Here is an 11,040-nt window from a genome sequence, read left to right as displayed (position 1 = left end):
TAGGGTGCGAGGTAGGGTGGGTGCGAGGTAGGGTGTGGCATAGGGTGCAGGTAGGGTGCGAAGGTGTGGCATAGGGTGCGAGGTAGGGTGCGGGAGGTAGGGTGCGAGGTAGGGTGCGAGGTAGGGTGTGGCATAGGGTGCGAGGTAGGGTGCGAGGTAGGGTGTGGCATAGGGTGCGAGGTAGGGCGGGAGGTAGGGTGTGGCATAGGGTGCGAGGTAGGGTGTGGCATAGGGTGCGAGGTAGGGTGCGAGGTAGGGCGGGAGGTAGGGTGTGGCATAGGGTGCGAGGTAGGGTGTGGCATAGGGTGCGAGGTAGGGTGCGAGGTAGGGTGTGGCATAGGGTGCGAGGTAGGTTGTGGCATAGGGTGCGAGGTAGGGTGCGAGGTAGGGTGTGGCATAGGGTGCGAGGTAGGGTGCGAGGTAGGGTGCGAGGTAGGGCGTGATGTAGGGCTTCAGGGCGCAAGCTGCCTGCGGTAGGAACAACCCTTTGGCGCTGGTGTAGGTCTGACAAGGTATGGAGTTCAGCTTCCTAACCTATCAGAAAGGAGAGAGTTCAGCTTCCTAACCTATCAGAAAGGAGAGAGTTCAGCTTCCTAACCTATCAGAATGGACAGAGTTCAGCTTCCTAACCTATCAGAAAGGAAAGGAGAGAGTTCAGCTTCCTAACCTATCAGAAAGGAGAGAGTTCAGCTTCCTAACCTATCAGAATGGAGAGAGTTCAGCTTCCTAACCTATCAGAAAGGAGAGAGTTCAGCTTCCTAACCTATCAGAAAGGAGAGAGTTCAGCTTCCTAACCTATCAGAATGGACAGAGTTCAGCTTCCTAACCTATCAGAAAGGAGAGAGTTCAGCTTCCTAACCTATCAGAATGGACAGAGTTTAGCTTCCTAACCTATCAGAAAGGAGAGAGTTCAGCTTCCTAACCTATCAGAATGGACAGAGTTTAGCTTCCTAACCTATCAGAAAGGAGAGAGTTTAGCTTCCTAACCTATCAGGCAGTAAGGTGGAGCTATTATTTATGACTATCTACCAACCCCTATCCAATTCCTTTGGATCTGAAGACCCTAGGGAGTTACTCCAACTCAGGAAATGCCTCACTGACATTGTGTGTATTTTGCCCAACATTTAGGAACTGCAATAACTACATTTCAGAACTGTAAACAATTGCAATGGAATGAACCCCATCCCTGTTTACCAAACAGGTTGAAGAGAAACACAAGCAACAATCCCTATTTGCACATAAGAGGTTCATCACGCGATTATATTGTGGGCTAACGCAGTGATTTTCTGCCCTCTGGTGATGATAAATGCAACTACAGGCTATATCTTTAAAAGCCCACGCCAGTCTGATGTGATTGGCTGATCGCCTCTCTTAGACGCCACATGACATTTCTCTCGTATCTCATTGGTCGAGTCTTGTGACTCTCACACAGAATGGAGAAATGAGGAAGTGGGTTGTTGTTGTGGTTAGCTAGCTAGCTAGCTGCTGAGGCTACAACAATTTATCCACCAGTGTGTTAACTTACGACTAATTTCAAGGTTTAGTCAGGTATCGTTGTTTTTATACTTGTTTAAATGTTTAAATGTTATGTTCATTTGTACGGAATGTTTGATAAATGTAACGCTAGCTAGCTGACAGAGTTTTCTAGCATAGACAGATGGTTACTCTAGTTGTCAATACATTGTATTCTAGCTAGCTACAACATATAGCTACTTCTACATTTGTGATTCTACAAAAGGTACTGGAGACGATGGAAAAACCTTTCTCCTAGCTAGCTACTATCGCTTTAGTTTAGAGATTTCTCCTCAGAGCCTTTCTGTGGTTATCAGTTGTGGATCTTCTCTTCAAGGCAAGGTGAGGGTGTAGTTAGTTGTTGACAGGGGTCACATGAATGTACTGCACCAGGAGGTCAAAGGACTGGGGTGGAAGGTTGAGGAGCGTGAACTGGCTGAGGGGTTTGTTTACTAGTACATAGGCAGCCCTATGCTTTCTACATATCTCTCTCTCTCTGCTCACCCTCTTTCTCTGTCTTATCTCACATTGCTCTCGCGCTCTCAATCCCTCTCATTCTGTCCCTCTCTCTCTCTCTCATTCTCTCTCTCTCAATCCCTCTCATTCTCTCTCTCTCTCTCTCTCATTCTCTCTCTCTCATTCTCTCTCTCAATCCCTCTCATTCTCTCTCTCTCTCTCATTCTCTCATTCTCTCTCTCTCAATCCCTCTCATTCTGTCCCTCTCTCTCTCTCTCATTCTCTCTCTCTCAATCCCTCTCATTCTCTCTCTCTCTCTCAAAACTCTCTCTCTCTCTCTCTCTCTCTCATTCTCTCTCTCAAACCCTCTCATTCTCTCTCTCTCTCTATCTATCTATCTAATCTAATTGTATCTATTTATCAGAAAGAATTGTGGAGATGGAGGTGTCAGGCTACCAGTCCAAGCTGCTGTGTGAGCTCAATGAGCAGCGGAAGAGAGACTTCTTCTGTGACTGCAGTATAGTCGTGGAGGGGCGGGTCTTCAAGGCCCATCGCAACGTCCTATTCGCCGGCAGCGGCTACTTCCGAGCCCTATTGGTCCACTACCTACAGGTGAGTCGTTTTATTAAGAAGTTGGACGTGGGATTGATACAAAATGTGTAATTAAGGAGCCTGTGTATTATTTGACTAGATGTTTTCACGTGTTTAAAAAGAAAGGTAAATTGATAATCCTATAGTAACCCAGTTGGCCCATGGCACTCCTGTGGAAAGGACTCCTGTGGTTGAGTAAACTCTGATCTAAGTGCTAATCTAGTTTAATAGCCTGTTTACTGTACTACTTTACTCCCTGGAATCTCTCCAACACCCTCCTCAGGACAGTGGTCAGCACCACAGTACAGCCTCTCTGGACATCGTGACGGCCGAGGCCTTCTCCTCCATCCTGGACTTCCTGTACTCGGGCCGACTGGACCTGCGCAGCGACAACGTCATCGAGGTGATGTCAGCGGCCAGCTACCTCCAGATGACTGACGTGGTGTCCTTCTGTAAAGGCTACATCCGCTCCTCTCTGGAGATCTGTAACAGGGAGAAAGAGAGAAACAAAGGGAAGGAGAGAGACGGTCCGGCTGACAGTGGAACCCCAGCCATGCCACCTCCCTCTTCCACCGTCTCTGTAGCTGTTCCTTCGTTGTCACTAGAGGGAGTTACTCATGTACGTTCAGAATCCTCCCCTTCCACTGTCACAGACCCCCCATCCTCGGCAGCAGCCCTCCCCAGGGTCCCCACGCCCCCCGGCCCTAGCAGAGACTCTGAGAGCGACTGCAGCTCCAGAGGGGAGTTCCCATCTCATATTATTGGGGGCCGGACCCCCCACGGACACGGGGACCATGTGATGAACCCTCTTTCCTCTGGGTTGACCCTAGAACTGGTACGCCCCAAGATCGAGTACGACCCCGATGACGAGCCCGAGGAGGGGTCTCCCGATACCAAAGACCTGACGTTGTTTATGGGACCCCCCCTCCACACCCACCACCCAGACCACCTCCATGACAGGCTGGCGTCCTCCAGCCCTTCCCCCAGCAGCGAGCGCTCCTCCCTGGGCTTCGGGGGCTGCCACGCCAGGCAGTTCATGGATGTGCTGTTGAGAGGCGGCTCCAGCCCCCACAGGGACAGAGGGGAGCAGGGCCAGATGTTTGCCCAGGGATTGGGCCTCTGGGGTGGGGGAGGCAGGGTGGATGAGGGTCTGGGGATGGGTGGGTCCTCTATCATGGAGATACAGAGCGACTGGTACGGAGAGGACACAGGTAATTACATTCAGTTAGTTTTATCTCTATAAGGTTTTATATGAAACTTTAGTTTCTTCTTGTTTCTTTTGTTGTTGTTGTTGATGTTGATGTTATTGTTGTTGTTGTTGTTGATGTTGTTGTTGATGTTGTTGTTGTTGTTGTTTCTTTTGTTGTTGTTGTTGTTGTTTCTTTTGTTGTTGTTGTTGTTTCTTTTGTTGTTGTTGTTTCTTTTGTTGTTTCTTTTGTTGTTGTTGTTGTTGTTGTTTCTTTTGTTGTTGTTGTTGTTGTTGTTTCTTTTGTTGTTGTTGTTGTTGTTTCTTTTGTTGTTGTTGTTTCTGTTGTTGATGTTGTTGTTGTTGTTTTCTTGCCACTATCAGGCTTTGGTTTTAGTGGCCAGAGGGTTTCTTCTTTCTTTATACTTTCCTGACAAGAAGATTTGCTTTTAATTTTTAAAAAAATACCAAATTGTGACATTATATTAACTTTATAATATCGACTGAAGGACTTATTAATGCTGCAGGTGTTTGGTGGTAACAGTGTGTATAGTTCATTGTTTAATTGACTCTCCTCCCCTACAGGTGATGGCTTGGTGGTAACAGTGTGTATAGTTCATTGTTTAATTGACTCTCCTCCCCTACAGGTGATGGCTTGGTGGTAACAGTGTGTATAGTTCATTGTTTAATTGACTCCTCCCCTACAGGTGATGGCTTGGTGGTGCCGGTGAAGCTCCACAAGTGTCCGTTCTGCCCGTACACCGCCAAGCAGAAGGGCATCCTGAAGAGACACATCCGCTGTCACACTGGAGAGAGACCCTTCCCCTGTGAGACGTGTGGCAAGAGGTTCACAAGGCAGGAACACCTCCGCAGTCACTCACTCAGCGTAAGAGAGAGAGTGTGTGTGTGTGTGTGTGTGTGTGTGTGTGTGTGTGTGTGTCTGGTGTGTGTGTAAAAATACAACGACAGACATTGATGGGAACAGTACCAAAACAAGCTACATATGAACAGTACCAAAACAACCAAAACAAGCTACATATGGACAGTACCAAAACAACCAAAACAAGCTACATATGGACAGTACCAAAACAACCAAAACAAGCTACATATGGACAGTACCAAAACAACCAAAACAAGCTACATATGGACAGTACCAAAACAAGCTACATATGGACAGTACCAAAACAAGCTACATATGGACAGTACCAAAACAAATTATCTATAGTAGATTGTTAGTAGATCGTTAACAAGAAATTTGTGGGAGTGGTTTTAATGACTCCAACCTACAGTTGAAGTGGGAAGTTTACTTAAGAGTCATTAAAACTCGTTTTTTTTCAACCACTCCCACAAATGTCTTGTTAACGATCTACTATAGATCATTTGTTTTGGTACAGTTTTTCAACCACTCCCACAAATATCGACACATTGAAAATCTCCTCCCAACTATTTTGCAACCTGTATGGTACAGCTGTACATTTTCTTTTCACCTTTTTTTAATCTTTAATTCAAACACTTTCTTCTACTTGTCGCTTCCAGTTTTTTGCCGTAAGGCTACAATCAATTAGTTGTTATTTTGGAGCGATACATTTTAATATATTTTTGTTAGCTGACTACTCCACCAGTCCTATTTGTGATATCATTAACAAAGATTTTAAAACAATTTAAAAAATATATTTTTCCCAGAATAATATATATATATTTTTTAATCAATTATTATGTTTAACCATTATATTGTAATATTTGTTCTGTCTTTTCTGGTGAAATAAAACTGAAATTTACAACCAGATTTTTATGGATTGTTTTAAAAAAAAATACCGATTATTTTGGAGATTTTCCTTTTCAAATAACCGAAAGTAAGAGGTTGTAATCTGAATAAAGGGACATTCTTGAACGCGGAGTGAGACATTCTTCTCTGATAATTAACATTTACATTTTTAAATCCTAACTGGTTCTCTATCATTTTTATATGACGGAAGCCTTTAGTGAGCTTCAATGCTTTAATCATTTCAGCCCTCTTGTTTTCATTATATAATGGAGTCTTTGTGTGTGTGTGTGTGTGTGTGTGTGTGTGTGTGTACTGATGTGATGTTAACATGTCTTTGTCTCTGATACCCGTGTGTGTGTGTGTGTGTGTGTGTGTGTGTATTGATTGATGATAACATGTCTTTGTCTCTGATTCCCAGGTGTGTGTGTGTGTGTGTGTGTGTGTGTACTGATGTGATGTTAACATGTCTTTGTCTCTGATACCCGTGTGTGTGTGTGTGTGTGTGTGTGTGTGTGTATTGATTGATGATAACATGTCTTTGTCTCTGATTCCCAGGTGTGTGTGTGTGTGTGTGTGTGTGTGTGTGTATTGATTGATGATAACATGTCTTTGTCTCTGATACCCGTGTGTGTGTGTGTGTGTGTGTGTGTGTGTGTGTGTGTATTGATTGATGATAACATGTCTTTGTCTCTGATTCCCAGGTGTGTGTGTGTGTGTGTGTGTGTGTGTGTATTGATTGATGATAACATGTCTTTGTCTCTGATACCCGTGTGTGTGTGTGTGTGTGTGTGTGTGTGTGTGTGTATTGATTGATGATAACATGTCTTTGTCTCTGATTCCCAGGTGTGTGTGTGTGTGTGTGTGTGTATTGATGACGATGTTTACATGTCTTTGTCTCTGATTCCCAGGTGTGTGTGTGTGTGTGTGTGTATTGATGACGATGTTTACATGTCTTTGTCTCTGATTCCCAGGTGTGTGTGTGTGTGTGTGTGTGTGTGTGTGTGTGTGTGTGTGTGTATTGATGACGATGTTTACATGTCTTTGTCTCTGATTCCCAGGTGCACCGTTCCAGTTGGCCCGTGGTTTGTAAGGGGTGCAGACGAAGCTTCACTGGAGCCCTGTCCCACGGACTGAAACGCTTTGGCCTGTGTGACAACTGTACCTGTGTTACGACCACGGGCCACGACGACTCACCTCCCGCCCACATCAACCTCGACGGCCAACCAGAGGCCATGGAACGCGGGGACGGAGACAGTGATTGGCCCAGGTTCAGGGATGATGCTGATGACATGGAGGCCGGGGGAGGGATTATAGAGGACCTGGGGGAGAAGGGGAAACCACAAGGACGACTGTCAGAGATCCCATCCACAGTGGACATGAAGGAGAGGAGACAAGGAAAGGAAGAATTTAACTTTCAGACACAGTTTTAGTCCAATCTTGCAGTCTTCCTCCCCCAGTGGTTTAATTAGGGGAACAATCCAAGACTGAGACAGAGGTCCATGTTAACTTTGTCTTGGCTACTATTTTCTACCAAAATAACTGTGGAACAGAATCAGAACTGCATGACCATAAGAGGACTGGGTTTTCCCTAGGAGAAAGGCATTGTGTTGTCCCTAGGAGAAAGACGTTGTGTTGTACCTAGGAGAAAGACATTGTGTTGTCCCTAGGAGAAAGACGTTGCGTTGTCCCTAGGAGAAAGACGTTGCGTTGTCCCTAGGAGAAAGACGTTGCGTTGTCCCTAGGAGAAAGACATTGTGTTGTCCCTAGGAGAAAGACATTGTGTTGTCCCTAGGAGAAAGACATTGTGTTGTCCCTAGGAGAAAGACATTGTGTTGTCCCTAGGAGAAAGACGTTGTGTTGTCCCTAGGAGAAAGACGTTGTGTTGTCCCTAGGAGAAAGACATTGTGTTGTCCCTAGGAGAAAGACATTGTGTTGTCCCTAGGAGAAAGACATTGTGTTGTCCCTAGGAGAAAGACATTGTGTTGTCCCTAGGAGAAAGACATTGTGTTGTCCCTAGGAGAAAGACATTGTGTTGTCCCTAGGAGAAAGACATTGTGTTGTCCCTAGGAGAAAGACATTGTGTTGTCCCTAGGAGAAAGACATTGTGTTGTCCCTAGGAGAAAGACATTGCGTTGTCCCTAGGAGAAAGACGTTGCGTTGTCCCTATGAGAAAGACGTTGTGTTGTCCCTATGAGAAAGACGTTGTGTTGTCCCTAGGAGAAAGACGTTGTGTTGTCCCTAGGAGAAAGACGTTGTGTTGTCCCTAGGAGAAAGACGTTGTGTTGTCCCTAGGAGAAAGACGTTGTGTTGTCCCTAGGAGAAAGACGTCTCTTTGACTTGGTCTTGGTGGCACAATGCATCAGGTGATGATACGCCATAGCAGTCTGTTCTCCATGGAAACAGCAGGTGTCTTGTCCTCAACAGCCTCATCAACTCCATGTGTCGCGCTGCATGAGGCAAAAGGTGGTCACTCTAGGTGGGAGTGACCACTCCAGGTGGGAGTGACCACTCTAGGTGGGCGTGACCACTCTAGGTGGGCGTGACCACTCTAGGTGGGAGTGACCACACTCTAGGTGGGAGTGACCACACTCTAGGTGGGAGTGACCACACTCTAGGTGGGAGGGACCACACTCTAGGTGGGAGTGACCACTCTAGGTGGGAGTGACCACACTCCAGGTGGGAGTGACCACTCTAGGTGGGAGTGACCACTCTAGGTGGGAGTGACCACTCTAGGTGGGAGTGACCACTCTAGGTGGGAATGACCACTCTAGGTGGGAGTGACCACACTCCAGGTGGGAGTGACCACTCTAGGTGGGAGTGACCACTCTAGGTGGGAGTGACCACTCTAGGTGGGAGTGACCACTCTAGGTGGGAGTGACCACTCTAGGTGGGAGTGACCACTACATTGTTTTATTTGTTAAAGGTATCTGTGACCAACAGACGCATATCTTAAATTCCCAGTCATGTGAAAATCCATACATTAGGACCAGATTGATTTAAATTGACTGAGTTCCTTATATGCACTGTAACTCAGTAAATTGTTGCATGTTTTGTTTATATTTTTGTTCAGTGTATATTTCCGGATGTTGTGTATCTCTGGAAATAATCAGAATTCATGTCAATTCAAGGAAAGTTAAAAAAAAAAATTAAAAAATAAAATAAAAACAGACTTTGTCCAAAAATGTAGTTCTCTTGTCATAGTTTATTCCGGGGTAAATTGAGCGGCTGGACAGAGTGAATTGATCCATCTACATATTTCTGTACTGAATTAAATATTTACCACAACCTTTTATTTTTATTTCCCAATTTCTTGTCCATGTAATCGTTTGAAGCATTATTTTAAACACAGCCTTTAACACGAAACACTTTGTACTTTTAACATTGACTCTGTACCGTAACACCCTGTATATAGCCTCCACATTGACTCTGTACCGTAACTCCCTGTATATAGCCTCCACATTGACTCTGTACCGTAATACCCTGTATATAGCCTCCACATTGACTCTGTACCGTAATACCCTGTATATAGCCTCCACATTGACTCTGTACCGTAACACCCTGTATATAGCCTCCACATTGACTCTGTACCGTAACACCCTGTATATAGCCTCCACATTGACTCTGTACCGGTACCCCCTGTATATAGCCTCCACATTGACTCTGTACCGTAACACCCTGTATATAGCCTCCATATTGACTCTGTACCGTACCCCTGTATATAGCCTCCACATTGACTCTGTACCGTAACACCCTGTATAGAGCCTCCACATTGACTCTGTACCGGTGCCCCCTGTATATAGCCTCCACATTGACTCTGTACCGTAACACCCTGTATAGAGCCTCCACATTGACTCTGTACCGGTACCTCCCTGTATATAGCCTCCACATTGACTCTGTACCGTAACACCCTGTATATAGCCTCCACATTGACTCTGTACCGTAACACCCTGTATATAGCCTCCACATTGACTCTGTACCGTAACCCCCTGTATATAGCCTCCACATTGACTCTGTACCGTAACACCCTGTATATAGCCTCCACATTGACTCTGTACCGTAACACCCTGTATATAGCCTCCACATTGACTCTGTACCGTAACACCCTGTATATAGCCTCCACATTGACTCTGTACCGTAACACCCTGTATATAGCCTCCACATTGACTCTGTACCGTAACACCCTGTATATAGCCTCCACATTGACTCTGTACCGGTACCCCCTGTATATAGCCTCCACATTGACTCTGTACCGTAACACCCTGTATATAGCCTCCACATTGACTCTGTACCGTAACACCCTGTATATAGCCTCCACATTGACTCTGTACCGGTACCTCCTGTATATAGCCTCCACATTGACTCTGTACCAGTACCCCCTGTATATATCCTCCACATTGACTCTGTACCAGTACCCCCTGTATATAGCCTCCACATTGACTCTGTACCAGTACACCCTGTATATAGCCTCCACATTGACTCTGTACCAGTACCCCCTGTATATAGCCTCCACATTGACTCTGTACCAGTACACCCTGTATATAGCCTCCACATTGACTCTGTACCGGTACCCCCTGTATATAGCCTCCACATTGACTCTGTACCGTAACACCCTGTATATAGCCTCCACATTGACTCTGTACCGTACCCCCTGTATATAGCCTCCACATTGACTCTGTACCGTACCCCTGTATATAGCCTCCACATTGACTCTGTACCGGTACCCCCTGTATATAGCCTCCACATTGACTCTGTACCGTAACACCCTGTATATAGCCTCCACACTGACTCTGTACCGGTACCCCCTGTATATAGCCTCCACATTGACTCTGTACCGTAACACCCTGTATATAGCCTCCACATTGACTCTGTACCAGTACCCCCTGTATATATCCTCCACATTGACTCTGTACCAGTACCCCCTGTATATAGCCTCCACATTGACTCTGTACCGTAACACCCTGTATATAGCCTCCACATTGACTCTGTACCATAACACCCTGTATATAGCCTCCACATTGACTCTGTACCGTGACACCCTGTATAAAGCCTCCACATTGACTCTGTACCGTAACACCCTGTATATAGCCTCCACATTGACTCTGTACCAGTACACCCTGTATATAGTCTCCACATTGACTCTGTACCGTAACACCCTGTATATAGCCTCCACATTGACTCTGTACCGTAACACCCTGTATATAGGCTCCACATTGACTCTGTACCGTAACACCCTGTATATAGGCTCCACATTGACTCTGTACCGTAACACCCTGTATATAGCCCCCACATTGACTCTGTACCGTAACACCCTGTATATAGCCTCCACATTGACTCTGTACTGTAACACCCTGTATATAGCCTCCACATTGACTCTGTACCAGTACACCCTGTATATAGCCTCCACATTGACTCTGTACCGTAACACCCTGTATATAGCCTCCACATTGACTCTGTACCGTAATACCCTGTATATAGCCTCCACATTGACTCTGTACTGTAACACCCTGTATATAGCCTCCACATTGACTCT

General features: G+C 45.7%; 1 protein-coding gene across 3 annotated transcripts; it reads left to right on the top strand.

Moving 5' to 3' along the window:
• Positions 1-1,428: 1,428 nt before the first annotated feature.
• zbtb8b (zinc finger and BTB domain containing 8B) lies at positions 1,429-8,800 on the top strand. 3 transcript variants are annotated; one of them, XR_010464255.1, is made up of 6 exons: positions 1,429-1,955; positions 2,393-2,580; positions 2,843-3,770; positions 4,453-4,631; positions 6,569-8,165; positions 8,225-8,800. XR_010464255.1 is itself a non-coding variant. In XM_065020126.1 (5 exons), exons 1-5 carry the CDS (start codon positions 1,892-1,894, stop codon positions 6,938-6,940), a joined length of 1,731 nt encoding a protein of 576 aa, XP_064876198.1. In that variant the 5' UTR covers positions 1,429-1,891; the 3' UTR covers positions 6,941-8,800. The 3 variants fall into 3 exon arrangements, 2 of the variants coding, with proteins under 2 accessions (XP_064876198.1, XP_064876199.1); XM_065020126.1 differs by having other exon boundaries at positions 6,569-8,800; XM_065020127.1 differs by having other exon boundaries at positions 1,430-1,548; positions 6,569-8,800.
• The last annotated feature ends 2,240 nt before the right edge of the window (positions 8,801-11,040 follow it).

This window comes from Oncorhynchus nerka, linkage group LG7 (genome assembly GCF_034236695.1).
Source record: "Oncorhynchus nerka isolate Pitt River linkage group LG7, Oner_Uvic_2.0, whole genome shotgun sequence".
Classification (NCBI taxonomy): Eukaryota; Metazoa; Chordata; class Actinopteri; order Salmoniformes; family Salmonidae; genus Oncorhynchus; species Oncorhynchus nerka.
The sequence above is the reverse complement of the archived record's forward strand: the minus strand, read 5'-3'. Positions and strand labels throughout refer to the sequence as shown.